This window comes from Rhinichthys klamathensis, unplaced genomic scaffold (genome assembly GCF_029890125.1).
Source record: "Rhinichthys klamathensis goyatoka isolate OS25496 unplaced genomic scaffold, OSU_Roscu_1.1 h1tg000321l_1, whole genome shotgun sequence".
Classification (NCBI taxonomy): domain Eukaryota; kingdom Metazoa; phylum Chordata; class Actinopteri; order Cypriniformes; family Leuciscidae; genus Rhinichthys; species Rhinichthys klamathensis.
In genome coordinates, this window is record NW_026606837.1 from 905,550 (window position 1) to 921,357 (window position 15,808).

Consider the following 15,808-nt stretch of genomic DNA (forward strand, 5'->3'; position numbering starts at 1 on the left):
AATGTTTAATTGATTTTCATCTACTAAGTTTAATAGTTCCCTAACTCTAAGGCTGCGTCTAAAATCGCATAATCTCTTGAGTAGGTACTTATTTTGACTAAAAACTACTTTCTATATAGTATGAATGTGTGTAGTATGAATATAATCTGGACGTACGTACTAACATTGACCATGTTGCCCTTATCACGTGACCTATGCTTCACTTCAATTCACAAATCCTTTACCGTGGCCTCATGCGATAGTAAAGTGTCTGTTCTATGCACTTTTTAGAATCTCAGTGGAAGAAGTAGGTCATCTGTGTACTTTTTGCCTACTCTTTTATGAGTACTGTGAATTCGGACATACTACTTTTGTCGCATACTGTTTTTCGCCTACTATATAGTAGAGAAGTATGCGATTTCAGATGCAGCCTAAGTTTGAAAAGTAGTAAAAGTGATGCTTGACTTAGCAAACACAACTAGTAATCTATTACTTGGGTCACTGCACCCAGCTTCCCTCCGATGTCAATCTCAGAAATCATTTCCCTAGTTTTTTAAAAGGTGATTCGCCAGAAAAGAAAGTTGTTGTGATTGAAGTGTTTGTGTTTGTATTCTAGCGTGTGTTTGATGTCTGAGCTGCCTTGCTGGTTGCTGGGTAGCCTCCTGTGCCCTTCTCTGATTGGCTGAGGGAGATAGGTGTTGACGGGCAGACGGGTTGAGGGTTGATAAGAGTGCAGACATGCGTGAAATCCGATTGGGCGATAACTGCCGCTCACCTGGGGGAAGTGGCCTATCAGATTTCTCCATCTCAATCACGGTGACGATAAAGCTGTCAAATCAGCTTTGACTTGACTTATCGGCGTGCCATATCACCCTGCATATAACAAGAGAGAGACACGGCTGATAAAAAATAAATAATATTTTTCCTGTCGCTGTGTGAACTTGTTACAGGGTAGATTTTAAAGGCCTAGTGATTTATGCCCTGGTCAGCTCATGCAGAGTGCTTCTGGGAAAGTGCGGGAGGAAGAAAGGAGAGGCCCCAAATATGAGCGAGAGGGGTGTAGTTTTCCAATCTCTAGCTTCAGAAAAAGAGGTATATAGAAGAAAATGTGGATTTATAGGAATGGTAGCTGTGCATTATATAGTTTTGGTGGGCAACCACTGGAAATTATCACCATAGTTGTGTGTAGACAATCATAAAACCTTACTTTCCTGAAACTTTATTCAGTTTTACAGGGGTTTGTTAAAAGTAGATCACTTTTGAATGAGCTTCGCTTGGAGTGGCAGGCCAGCTGTACTTCTAGCAGATGTAGAGTCTAGGTCTAGTTTTGGACCAGTGTGGTCACAGGAGGGCCGAAACGTAACCCAGATGAGTTGCTCAGGAAGTATTAGTCTGCATTGTTTCACTATGGTGATATTGGCACTTAACCTTTGTCAGCAAACTGTTTGAATTCTCTAATGCTAGTCATAGGAGAATCTTGATGGTCTGGATCAGAAGCTGGCCATCTCTCTGTTCTTTCTTGGACCTCTAAGTGGATCGCTGCAATTCGATGATTGCTTACGAATGACGTGTGTGGTAATGAAGTCATCAGTGTAAAAGCTTTGGGAAGAAAGGAGCGGTAAAAAAAAACTTAAAGCAGTGTCACAAAGTACTCTGGCCCCCCTCGGATGGATTCAAAAAGGCCCACAGATGGGAAGATAAAATGCAAGGTTTCTGTCGGCATGTGGGAGGAAATTCTCCCCCCGTTACGCTCAATGTGGTATGCTCAGTTTTCCCATGATTTCTCAAAATCTGTTAAAAACAAGAAGGTCCATAGCATTTGGAGAAAACTTATCGGAAACTAAGAAACCCATCAATAGTGACTATCCTGGGCTGTGAAAAGCAAAATGTAGGTCTAAAACATCCACTGTAATGTAATTAAATGTTAGCAATGTACACTATAAAAGTTTGGGTTTGGTAAGATTTTTGAATGTTTTTGAAAAAAGTCTCAAGGCTGTATTTATTTGATCAAAAATACAGTAACACCGTAATATTTAGAAAATAATTACAATATAAATTAGCTGTTTTTATATTATAAAATGTAATTTATTCCTGTGATGGCAAAGCTGAATTTTCAGCAGCCATTACTCCAGTCTTCAGTGTCACATGATCCTTCAAAAATCTTTCTAATATGCTGATTTGGTACTCAAGAAACATGTCTTATTATTATCAAAGTTGAGAACAGTTGTACTGCTTAAATTGATACATTAACCCTCACTTGATCAATTTAATGCACCCTTGTTGAATAAAAGTATTAATTTCTTTGATTATTTTACCTGCCCTCTTCCACACTTTGGAGGAGTACAGGTCATGCAGGGTGGGCAGGGGAGCACCAAAAATCCCCACAGCATTCCGGATTGTACATTGTAGTCTTCTTCTTATGTCTGATTTGGTAGCTGAACCAAACCAGATAGTTATAGAGAAGTGCTTACGTTTACGTTTTTAAATTACAAAGAACAGACTTTGTGATGGCTGAGTAGAACTGTGTCCGCAGCTCCTGTGTCATATTGAACTTCCTCAGCTGATGAAGGAATTACAAAGTCAATGTGATTGTCCCACTTCAGGTTCTAAGTGATGGTGTGCTCAGGAACCTGAATTACTCTACAGTGCTGCTCATGATGGTGAGTGGGGGAAGTGCCGAGGTGTTCCTCCTGAAGTCCACAATCATCTCCACTGTTTTGGGCGTGTTAAGCTCCAGGTTGTTTTGACTGCACCAAGGCAGCCAGCTGCTCAACCTCTTGTCTGTATGCAGACTCATCACGGTCCTGGATGAGGCCGATGACTGTGGTGTCGTCTGCAAACTTCAGGAGCTTGACAAGAGGGGTCTTCAGAGGTGCAGTCATTCGTGTACAGGGAAAAGAGCAGTGGTGATAGTATGCGACCCTGAGGAGCGCCAGTGCTGATAGTGAGGGTCCTGGATGTGAGTTTCCCAAGTCTCACTAGCTTCTGTCAGCTGCTTTCCTGTCAGAGAGCTCCATTGACAGATTGGGATGGCACGGAGAGCAGGGTCAGTTTGGCTGTGAAAAGATAAGGCATGATGGTATTGGAGTCCACAAATAAGATCCTGGCTTAAATCCCAGGTCTATTGAGATGGTCCTGGAAATAATGCAGTCTCATGTTGACAGGATCATCCACAGACCTGTTTGCTCTGTATGCAAACTGAAGGAGATCCTGTAGGGTTCGGAAGCCGCACTCACGGAGCTTAACCAGCGCGCTGGCGCGTTTCCCCCGTTTGCAATTGACCGCACGTTTGAATAGCACCACGGCCCCTCCGACTAAAATGTCCAGCAAAACGTCAGAATAATCAAAAACTGGAAACATTTTGTCTGGTGTGTTGCCTAATGTCCAGTAGTTCATCTTTGCTGACACTGATAGGAAAATAATAACTAAACAGAATAACAAATAAAAACAGCACAATAATTGGATACCACCATCTTGGTATCAGGTAAATACCACATGTAGTTACAACATCTTCCAGCAGGGGCATAACAGGCTAACTTTGACTCCTTTACTGACATCTGAGGCTGTTACATTCATGAATGCATATTCTTCTTGATTTTTATTGCACAACAGCTGTAGTTTGTGTGCTAATTAGCATCTGCCTTGTCTAGTTTGTTGTTAATCCCAGCCATGTGCACTTCTGATTGTCCTTGAGGGATTCAAGTGAGAATGTGTTAATCTTACTGTTCAAAAAGAGAGAGAAAGAACCATTACTGGAGGTCGAGCGAGTGAGTTAGGAGAGTGTGAAACAAAGTTAATTGTATGCTGTCGCTGAAAGGTTTTGTGGTCGAGCGAATCAGCTGCCTTCCATGAAGCTCCCGAGTGGGAATATGCTACTAGTGAGATCAGCAAAAGCTTCATCAATGCTCCCTGGTTTTCATGGTGCATTGTGGGACTTTTTAGGGAGCGAACATTTCGTGCAATGAAATAATGTTTGCATTAAAATCCATGGATGCACTTAGTTTGACAGAATTTTTCCTTCAGGTGAATTAAAAATTTCACCATGCCACTGCAATTGAACAATGGGTATTAAAACCATTTGGTTTTGTTGTAAAACCAGATGAGTCATAAAATTAGGCCCATGGTGCAAACAAAAACAGGCAAAATGAGGAGACCCATCTGCGGTGTTATTAATCTCCTTACAAACCTGTTATTTATAAAAGTTTATCTTAACAAGCCCATTGCCTTTGGGAAATAAACAAACAATACAAAAACAGCGCCTGACCTCCCTTCAGTTCAGCGTTCCTGTCATGAGGTTTCAGTTTATGTGTTCTCTAATTACCGCAAATATAAATCTGAAATCGGTCACCGTGTGAGATCATCTCCCCTTCACATGCGGCAATTCTGTTTCCATTATATCTGAGAATGGTTGTTTATATGTGTCCGCTGTCATCCTTCATTTGATTGACCTAATTCCATCTATTTGAGTCAAGATCCAATCACTGATTGTGTTTTAGTTCAAACATACAAATGCTCAAAACTTTTCAAATTAAAGTAATATGAGTGAAAATTCTGTCATCATTTACTCACTCCCATGCCGTTCCAAATCTAAATGACTTTCTTGTGTATGCAGATTAATATACTTTAATTGTATGAGAGAGAGAGTAGCTTGAACATTCTTCAAAAATAATGTGTGTTTATATAATTACTGTATATGCATATTTTTGGTGTGGTTCTTTTGTTCATTTCTTTTGTCAAATAAACTAGTTTGCATATGTTTTGTGGGTTCTATTTTTAATAACCGAGTATATTTAACTACATTGTCATATTAAAAACTAGTTGAAATCAGTGTAATTCTGATTTGCTCGACTGCTTCATCAAAAAGAATCATAAGAGTCGTTTGTTTGTGGTTTGAACTATGCTGGTCACACTATATGCTTGTTATTGAGAGCAGATGTGAAAAGAACACTGTGTCTTTTTTGACTTGGTAGTATTTTTGTTAGGTTCACAGCTCTGATCAAACATGTGCTGAAACTGTGTGCATTAATGTCATTAAATCATTCGGTTCAAGTACTTGGAATGGCTTTTTCTTCACATTCTCAACCCTAACAGTGATGCATCCTGTGTGTGTTTCCTCCACAGGCTTCACACAGCCCAGAGAGCCATTAAGCAGACTCAGGTGACGGTTCAGAAGATCGGAAAGGAAATTGAAGAGAAACTGAGGACAACAGCGTCCTGCACAGAAAAGGTGAGACCCAACAAATCAAACCAGTGGGATTTCTTGGGTTGTCTAGGTCTGCTTGTGTGCTTCTATTCATTCAGGATTATTTTTATATTCTGTATACTTTCTATGTTCTCTAACTTCATAAATCCTATCCGGCCTGTTGGGTTTTCTTTTCCTTTACACCTGGTACATAGTACGGATGGTAAGACTCTGTAAAGCACCTCTGCAAGTATAAAAGGCTAAATTTACAGTTGCTGTATGCTTGACAGAATTTTATAGCATATTGTCAAACTCAATTTAAAATTCAATACTTCACTCTGTAGTGGGGATATTGTCTTTCCAGCCTCACAGAATTACTCTTTCATGAGAGATGGCAGTATAAACCAGCTTTTGATAAGCTATCTAGCAGTGTATCAGACAAGCATGTCAGTGAAGGTCCTAAAGAAAGCACAACTGGGAAACATTAAAAACTAAAAGTACATAAAAGTACTATTTGCTCTCAATTGTAATATAATTCTTAAAGGTGCCCCCAGTATTATATTTTGTCAATTAAAAACAAAGCTTCAAACATCAAGAAATGCATAGGAGTCTGTTAGAACAAGCTTTGGAAACACTTCAGTTTAAATTTTTCATTTACATCTGCATTAGTTAACAGGAACTTAAAATGAGCAATTCTGTAGAATTTATTATTCTTAGTTAATGTTAAACTCAACATTTACTATTACATTTTTATGAACCGAACATGTTCCACTACTAAAGTAAGTAGATAGATGAGTGGATCGATCATTTACTTTCTCAGAAATATATATATATATATATATATATATATATATATATATATATATATATATATATTTTTTTTTACAATTGCAACTACTAATGCTTTATTATTTGCTGATTATTTCAAGCAGTTGCAGTGTTATTTTTACAGGTGAGAATGAGAGTTCATTATGCTGGTGCTAGTACCCTCAGTTTCAGACAGGAAGTCAGGGTACCTAGTCACTCAACACAAACAGCAGCAGTGTGGTAAATGGCCTCAGAGTTGTGTATCTTGTGTTACACAGATCCTCATAAATATGTCATTAGGTCCTCCGGCGGCTCTTGTATCCTGTGTTTTGGTGGATTTAGAGATCCCGAATCCCACGGCTTTATCCCTTCTCTATGTATCACCGTGCCCTTGTTACCAGAAAATTCTCTGTTTGTGTTTCCACACTCACTGTATCCTGCAGTAGAATGAAAAGTAAAAGGAAAACATATTTGGCATTTTTGGAGGTGACAGTCAGCAGCTGCGAAAACGCAGCCGTTTGAGAAGGTTTTATAGTTGTGCTTATAGTTAATGAAAACTTCAAAAGTCTGTCCACTCTCCTCTCCCCTCTCCCAGTTGGCTGTAAATGCCCAAACACCTTCCAATCAGAATAAATGTAATCACACACACTATATATATTTTTTCTCCTTCTCTCGTGCTGCCTTGCTGTCTACATAGGCACTGACCAATGGTCTGGCGTTATTTGTTCGTAGACGCCGCTTGCTTGATATTTTGCTCGAAGCCTAGTACTATGTTCGGAAAGGAAATTACACATTCTATGGAGCCCCTAGAGCATCGGTTCCCAACAGGGGGGTCGCGGCCCACAAGGGGGCCTCAGCGAGCTCTGTGGGGGGTCGCGTCATATTTTGAAAAGCTTTGAGTTTTGAGCAATGAGGATTAAATAAAAGTCCTTAACTTTTTTCTGTTCAAAATTTACAAAATGTATATAATGAGCGAGTTCATCATGAATCCATTTTTCAATCCGTGTTTTTTGTCTTATCCTGATCCACTATGGTAGTGTTTACGGTGTTTACATTGGGACTATTTTACACTGGTTCGGATCACTGCCGCTGCGGAGTTGCCCAGTACCTGCGTGACTCGTCATAGACGTACACAGAGAGAAGTAGTTCCAGCTACAATGTTATTCCGAAAGACATATTATTCAAGTTTATTATCGCTCGCTATAGCGTCAAAAGCGTAAAAAATAAAGCCTCACAAATAACTTGCAAGTATTAAGGCCCCAGACAGCAGTCATTTAGTAATAGCCTATATTCTTTCTTTTTTTTTACGTACACACCACTGTGAATATTTTTGTTTTTGGATTTCAAATAGGGCCAATATATAGGCTTCTCCTTGGCTTACGTTTTTAAATTACAAAGGGCCTACTGATGTTTTTGTCATTGTATTTTCAATATTATAGGCTATTATTTGTGCATAAACATATCTGGTTATAGTAAACATATTTTGTCATCCTTGCTGCAAGCTTACAAGAGCGATAATATCATTAAATGTGAAGGGGGGCCCTAAAATATTTTCTTGGGAAAAAGGGGGTCTCGGATAAAAAAAGGTTGGGAACCACTGCCCTAGAGGGACATGGGGATGGAAAAAAATTTGAGATGGGAATGTTATGTGAAAACATGCATATCAAATTATTATACTGTATATAATTTGTGGGCATCAGGGAGCCACTATCAATATACAATATACTGCAATCGCTTTTGAATGCACGCTCTCTTTTTACTTTCTCTTTCCAATTCACGATTATGCGTACTCCAAAAACAGCTAGTTTTGATATTGATATTTGATATTGTTTTAATACCTGTGACGTAACACGGGTGAATACATTTGCATATGCCTGCTTCCAGAGCAAGACACGACGAATAGTTTTAACATCATCGCACCATAGACCCCACCCACTGGCATTCAGTCTCTTAATGGTTAACATTTGCTTACACTATATGTGAGCTCCGTTTTATCATATTAGATACATTTGTGTTGAAAGTTGTTATAATGCTACTCTGTGCGTTCGCTCGGCGGTTGCTATATGAGACACTTGTTGCACGCTGCAGTGAGCTAGATCGATATTAGGCATGGTACTCGCGGAAAATCAAGAAAACGAGATTTTAACAAAAAGACTAACTGTGTTGAGCTATAACAATGATTAGTTTTCTGTCAATGATAAATATATCCAAACAGTTGCTCACCTGTCTAATAAAACACATAATATAAATCAAAAATCAACGGTAACGGGGGTATGATGTCATTAATAGGCAACGCATGGACACGGTCCGTGTCCTGGTTAAAACGGCTTATTTCTCTGGATTTAAACATCCTTAGAAACATGTTTAATAAGTACACAAATCAACAAAATATATAACATTGTTCTAGTGGTTTTTGGATATATTGATCCAAAAATCTTACATAATGTGCCTTTAAAATAATAAAAAATCAATGTCATGACCCCTTTAAATGAAACTGAAATGTGTTTTTTGGATAGAAATGCATTGAAATATAGCGCATCCTTGAAAGACTTCAGAAAGAGTGAAAATGAGAGATTCTTTGAGTCACATTTGCCCTCTCACACACTTGTGAGTCATAAAGACGCCATCACTCAGTGCCCTACCACACACACACACTCCTGCTGTCTTTGATGTTTAAGTGCTTAGTGTTTGTATGGCGGCGGCGCCTCCACCTGTTGAAATGCTGTTTTCTCAGAGGGTGAGATGTTCACAGGACCATCTATTGATCTCCGCTGTCTCAGTGTCCTGGAGGTCTGTCATTTTCTTTGGAGTTTCTGTTTTCAAACTTTGTTTTTGGTTCCATTTTTTTTTTTTTGGCTGGCCAAAGCAAAGAACATGACCTCACTTTTTTTCTCTCACTCTTGCTTGAATCCAAATCAGCCAGAAATGATCATGACGTGAAAAGAAGTTGCCAAAACATGAAGCGTTTATAATGAACAAACACGAGAAAGCACAGCAAACACAACACGACATGCAATAATTACAAGCAAGTTTCTGTCTTACAATATCCAACACAATACTCATCCAAAGGCTCTTAAAGCCTTCTGAAGCCTACATATGTTGGGAATATTATCACACGTCTTTCTTAGCGGTTCGTCAAGTCTCCGTGAATGACTGTGAAGTCTCCTCCTCTCCAAAAAACGAATTGGCAAGTTTCTGGAGTTCTCCACATGTCAAATTTCAGGATACGTTTACACTAATAGCTGACACTCTCCCTCCATCACCCGAGCGCTACCTGGACCGTACCAAAGGTCAGCGAGGGTCTGAAATTCCTGCAAAAGTGTATCGGTTACTGCGCTTAATGAGCAAAAGTCTGTTTTGAGTTTTTCCTTCAGGCTTGAGGTTATGTGAACCTGATTACAGATCAGAGCGTTCACCTCTGGAACAGCAGTGTTGTCACTTCTCACTGGCCTCAGGTCAGTTTGGAGCCTATTAGGGCACTTCAAGCAATCAATCAGCCCACGCACACTCGCTACACTGTACCGGTTATTGCTACGCTAATTGAATTATTCCGAGCTTTCTTATTACTAGCAGAATGTGATTTTTCGTGTGTGAGAGGATGTGAGGTACATGCCTTAAAGGTTTGTGGCTTTTAGTCCATGTGTGTTTTGCTTTAAAGCTAATTTATATGCTAGTGTACACCTAAAATTTTGGACTTTTGTTTTTGATTTGACAGACTTTTGTTCAATCAAATGTTTTTTTTTTAGAGCTAGAATTGATTGATTTATTAATTTATTTCTTATTTATGTATTATTTATTACTTATTATTTTACCTATTTACATGCTTATTTACTTATTACTTTTAAATGTACTTATTTACATAATTTATTTTTTTCTAATTTATTTTTTTCAGCTGATGTTTGTTGTTTTTATATTGTTATGATATTTATTAGTTTTATTTTTTACTTTTATTTTTATGATTCTTATTTATGTTATTATTTAACAGTTGATAGTTATTATTTTGACCATTATAAGATTAATTGAGCTTGTTCAAATCTGCCTATTTTTACATTTAGATGACCTTTTCTCTCACGTGATGTCACTTAAAGTTATTTTTTAAAAAGTATTAATTTAATAACACCTTAAATGTAATCTTAAATTTCAAAACGTTTTATTTTTTTACTTTATGTATAGTAAATGTTTCAATTATAATGTTGTGATGGCTAAATTCACTTGTAGCATTTTGAACTATTTATTATTAATATTATTATTATACACAAACTAGTATAACATTTTAATATCAAACTATGTAAAAAAAATAATTATTGACTTATCAGCATCAGTATCAATGTATCCCTACTTTTTTCTAGTTTTTTTTTTCTGAAAAAAATGTGAAGCGTTTTTGAAGCGTTTAGCTATGTGTGAAATGTCATATTTTGTCGTGCCAGTGGCGTTGATAGTAAACACGCAAGCTCTTGGTCTTTTCTTGCCGTATAAGGGCTCAAGCTATCTGAAGGTTGAGGTGATGTCTTCTATATCTCTGTGGTTGACACTTCCTCAGCTGCCAAGTGCAAGAATACAAGATCCTGAGATTTTACCTACTGTAGATCCTACAGATTTCATTGCTATATGACTTCCACTCAATTTCCCCAACACCCTGTGGGGTGGATTCATGTTTCTTACATCTCTGTTTATAGAGACATCACATCTATGTCCACTCTGTAAGTTTTGTAATTGCATGCATGATGAATATGTTTATTGTTTATTCTGAATATGTCTCTAATGGACGCTGAAGGCCATGAGGATCAAACATTAGAGATGCTTCTCCATCCTGCTCTGTATTAAACTCAGCAGTTCTGGCTATGATAGGGATCACCACCACCAATCACTTTAAAGACATAGTGAACTTTCTCTGCTTGTTATCTCTTCTCCTTCGCTCTCTTTCTTCTCCTATCTACTCTCTATCCCACTTTCACCCTCGTCAGATCACTGTTCCTCATTAGTGCGCTTGGCTCGCTAACAGTCCCGAAAGCCGCAGGGCTGTAGATGTAGATTAGATAGATCTGCTGTGGACTCATCTGTGCTGGAGAATCTGAGGGAAGATCCGGCACTGATGTCTGCTGTAATCAGCTTAAAAAATCATATCTTACTGTTTTATTACATTAATGTGAATGTTTCTGGCTCGCGCTTACTTTCCAAAGTGTTTTACAGGTTAATGCAAAATATATACATTGTTTTTGAAAGAAGTCTCTTGCTCATCAAGGCTGCATTTTTTTAAAATCAAAAATACAGTAATATTGTTATGAAATATAATTATACTTTAAAATAGTTGTTTTAGTGGTTGTGCTGCTTAATATCTTTGTGGAAACTGTGAAACTTTTTTAACAGGATACTTTAAAGAATAGAAAGTGCAAAAAACCCCTGCATTTATTTGAAATATTATCTTTTATAACTGTACAAATGTTTTACTCTCACTATAGATAAATTTAATGCATCCTTGCTGAATAAAAGCACTTTAAAAAAAACCTTACTGACCCTAAACTTTAAGTGCATATATAAAAAAGTCTTATAATTTATATTAGAATAAGCTAGGGTTGTCACAGTACCAATACCAGTACTACTAATACCACTACTAATACCAGTACAATTTAGCAGTTCTCAGTACCAATTTCGGTACCAGAGCAAAAACTGTTGAATTAAGTACTTTAAAAAATGCTGTCCCATTTTGTCTCATCCGTGGGTTATCACTGTCAGTCATCGCAGTTTCCGATTCAGTCTAGCCTTTAAACACAGGTGTCAATCCAGAAACGTTGCAGTGTACTTAGCAGCATGAAAAGCTAAACTTATATTCAGATTGTGAATGGGTAAACAGAAAGCAAGAGAAGAGCCCTACCATGTTAATTGTACAATTAATCACTTATTTGTTTACACTTTGTTGGTTATAAAGAAAGGATTCACGAGTGCGCGGCTCGCGCTGACCAAAACAAAACCTTGTGCGCTTTCAATGGTGCTTAGCAGATTGTGATTTACGGACTAGCACCTCTGCGTTCGGGATTGGCTACAATGCTCATTGCTTGTAAAAACACATTGTAAATAGGAACCTATGACACTCAGAGAGAGAGCACTCAAACAAACACAAACGAGAGCTTTTGAAAGCAGCCTCTATCAGTGGGTACTCAATACGCCCGATACTCTGTACTACCTACCGGTTCTGCAGAAATACTAGTACCGTCAACTGTTTTTCTTCTTAGTACCGACTAGAATAACCAATTTTGCTACATGCTTCATGCTTTGTGGGTGTGAGATTTACCTTCAGAACAGGCCATTCTAATGCCTGACCAGCTGTTAACCGTCCTTTTCTTAATAATTGAGCTACCCAATGAAGTTGATTTGGGCATAGAATTGAGGAAAACGGAAACGTTTTTATACTTATTGTTGTTTCTTTCCGCAGAAAAAAGAGAGGGAGTGTATGCAGCTACATATCGGGATTCTGAGGTGTGAGTTGGAGAGACAGAGGAAGGCGTTGACGAGAGAAATGGACTTGATGCAGAAAGAGAGAGCACAGCTTGTAAAGAAAGGTAACAAAATTCACTGATGAAAGATCTGTCCCTTTTTGGTAAAAAAAACCCCATCACCATATGTATTCTTCCTCTATACTGTTACACACCAGTGGTTCACATCCCCACACATCTGCAATCAGGCAGCATTCTCTTCCAAAACTGTGTGTCAGACTGAATCTGTGTGTCAGACTGAATGTGTTGTGAAACTCTTCATCTTGTTTTTCACTGATGTAACTTCATGCGTGTTCCAGTACTTTGGGGGACCGTATAGAGTTCCATCTGCTAAAATGTATTTCCAGATCTAAAACGGCGGCTCCACATTCTCATGTAAATATATTTCCGTGCCTTGAATTGAACAAGGCAGTTGTTTTACGTCTAAACAGCCTTCATACAAAAAGTGTCCAGCGTCAAGTAATTTTCCTGTCCTCACTTAAAGAAAACAACAAAATTGCAGCCAATAAGAACACATTTGACATGTAGTGATGCATTCGATTGTTACTTGATATCTGCACCTTCCGACTAAAAAACATCTGATGTATAAAAACACTGCTAGCATTTGTTTTGCAGGTAAGCGAACAGCAACACAGATCTTTTGCCATGTTTTACACACCTGTCTCAGCAAATGTTTCCCAAACCCATTTTATGATCTTGTAATCATGTTATTTAGGCATTTGGATTCAATAATTTGCCTGAATTGGGTTGTTGTTCACCATTAATTGTGTAGTTCGCACTGTTTTTGCCACATTCATCTGGCACATGCATCTTTGTGGAATCAGAGTTGTGAATTTCCATGTTGGGAATCCGACCTAAAGGTGGTATACCTTTGCACTTCTTTAAGAAGTTGGAAATTCCATTTCGGAACTATTGGAATTTAATTAATTAATAATTCATTACATTTATATAGCGCTTTTCTAGGCACTCAAAGCGCTTCACATAGAAGGGGGGATCTCCTCAACCACCACCAATGTGCAGCATCCACTTGGATGATGCGACGGCAGCCATATTGCGCCAGAACGCCCACCACACACCAGCTTACTGGTGGAGAGGAGACAGTGATGAAGCCAATCAGTATATATGGGGATGATTAGGAGGCCATGATAGACAGAGGCCACTGGGCGAATTTGGCCAGGATGCCGGGGTTACACCCCTACTCTTTCGAAAGACATCCTGGGATTTTTTGTGACCACAGAGAGTCAGGACCTCGGTTTAACGTCTCATCCGAAGGACGGTGCTCTTTTGACAGTATAGTGTCCCCGTCACTATACTAGGGCGTTAGGACCCACACAGACCACAGGGTGAGCACCCCCTGCTGGCCTCACTAACACCTCTTCCAGCAGCAACCTGGTTTTCTCAGAAGGTCTCCCATCCAGGTACTAACCAGGCTCAGCCCTGCTTAGCTTCAGTGGGCAACCAGTCTTGGGCTACAGGGTGATATGACTGCTAATTTCTCTTTCAGAACTCTTTAGATTTGAATGTGTCTCGTGCTGCCCAATCAAAGGACGTGCATTTGTTGTACATTGCTTGTCGTCACTGATTTGGGCAATTTTTTGTTTAAATTACCATTATGTACATGCCTGATTCGAGCAGTTTGTTAGTCACATTTTGTCCTTAAAATTCAGTTATAATGGGAGATCCTCTTGTAGGAAAAGGGCACTTCTGCGGTTTTGACCTGTCAAGACCACCGCCACCCCTGTTTGTTGTGATTTAGTGGTCTCATTATTCTTTTATGTTACTTTACACTGCTTCTATCAAAGATCCAGACTGTGCAGGCGGACATTGAACATTCAGAGTTTATTCAAAGCTTAAGTTCCTCACCGCCCCATTTGTCACAGCCTCCTGCCATTCATGTTTGATTTCTGAATCCTGCTCTTTTTATTTGCCAAATGTTGTGCATGGGACGGGAGGTGCGAAGAGGTGAGTTTGATTGATGTGGTGGCTGGTGTTTGGCTAGAGGGTTGGGCTGCATACTGTGGGTTCATAAAGAATACATATACGCACACTTGCACAACCGTAATGATTGAGTGGCCTGGCACTTGCCATCCCATAATGCATTGTGTTCATGACCTCCTAGTGTGTAGAAACAAACAGCGGATTTGAGGTTCAGGGAAAGGTCTGTTCTAGATGGATGACGTCTACCCAACAGCCTCTGCCAAGAGGAGCCTGTCCTGACTGGAGCCGAAGGGAGCGGCCCATTCACATTCATGCATTGGAGAATACTTTTTAAGAGCTGAATAAAACATTTATTTGAACTAGAGTAAGAGGAGAGGATGATGGCACACTGCTTGACCTGCTTCATTCATTCATTCATTCATTTATTTATTGGTCCTTTCTTTCTTTCTTTCTTTCTTTCTTTCTTTCTTTCTTTCTTTCTTTCTTTCTTTCTTTCTTTCTTTCTTTCTTTCTTTCTTTCTTTCTTTCTTTCTTTCTTTCTTTCTTTCTTTCTTTCTTTCTTTCTTTCTTTCTAATTTTGGTAAGAAAATTGGTTAAGAATTTAATGCAAAAAAGATAAAACAAATTACAGAAGAAAAATTCCTGCACCGTACCAAGTGTTATTTTATTTTTTATACTATTATAGTGTAATTTATAGAATTTATTAATATTTAGATTTTTTATGTAAGTGAGTTTTAGTAATTATGTGCTTTTACCATTTTATTTTTCATTTTTTATATATATATATATATATCCTAATTTATTATTAATTTTGGTTTTAGTTTTAGTAATTTTAGTGCTATAGCTTAAACTTACATATTTCAGTTAGTTTCCAAGGCAACATTTCTAATAATTTTTTTTAAAGTTTACATTTTTCATCTAATATTTATATTTAATTTTATTTAAATTACTGAAAATTACTTTTAATAGTTCTAATTTTAGTTAACACTTGGATGACCTTAATGTTGCATTACAAATTAAATATTGTATATTTTTGCAAACTATGCCACCTGGACATGTTTTTGAAATGATATCTTATGCACTTTTTTGGGATGTGTGAGTTTTTGCTATTTATTGTTAACAGATAATATAATAATATATAATGTTGTTTTAGATTTCTTTGTGAACATCTTTTCAGTAAAAGATGTTCAAAGGGTTATTAGTAGTAAGGAAAAGGGAGGAAAGCGCTCTCTTCTGCGAGAGAGATGAGAAAAACTACAGATTCCAACTTTTTTTCTTTCCCGTCATGTCCCTCTCAGTTAATTCCTGCCTTTCCCATTCCCGCTAACAAATCCCCCACACCTAAATTTCATTTAAACACTAATGGTCCTTTAAGCTATTGTCAGTCAGCGCTTATTTGCTGTGATACTAA

At 38.1% G+C, this 15,808-nt stretch overlaps 2 protein-coding genes across 6 annotated transcripts in view; one reads left to right on the forward strand and one right to left on the reverse strand.

Moving 5' to 3' along the window:
- Positions 1–15,808, reverse strand: part of map6a (microtubule-associated protein 6a) — a 224,641-nt gene that overhangs the window by 81,496 nt on the left and 127,337 nt on the right. The gene's annotated exons all lie outside the window — the stretch shown is intronic.
- Positions 1–15,808, forward strand: part of uvrag (UV radiation resistance associated gene) — a 106,686-nt gene that overhangs the window by 24,978 nt on the left and 65,900 nt on the right. Inside the window, exons 7-8 of the mRNA XM_056271541.1 lie at positions 5,101–5,206; positions 12,399–12,525. Of these exons, the coding sequence (XP_056127516.1) occupies positions 5,101–5,206; positions 12,399–12,525 (233 nt within the window). The remainder of the gene's footprint in view (positions 1–5,100; positions 5,207–12,398; positions 12,526–15,808) is intronic.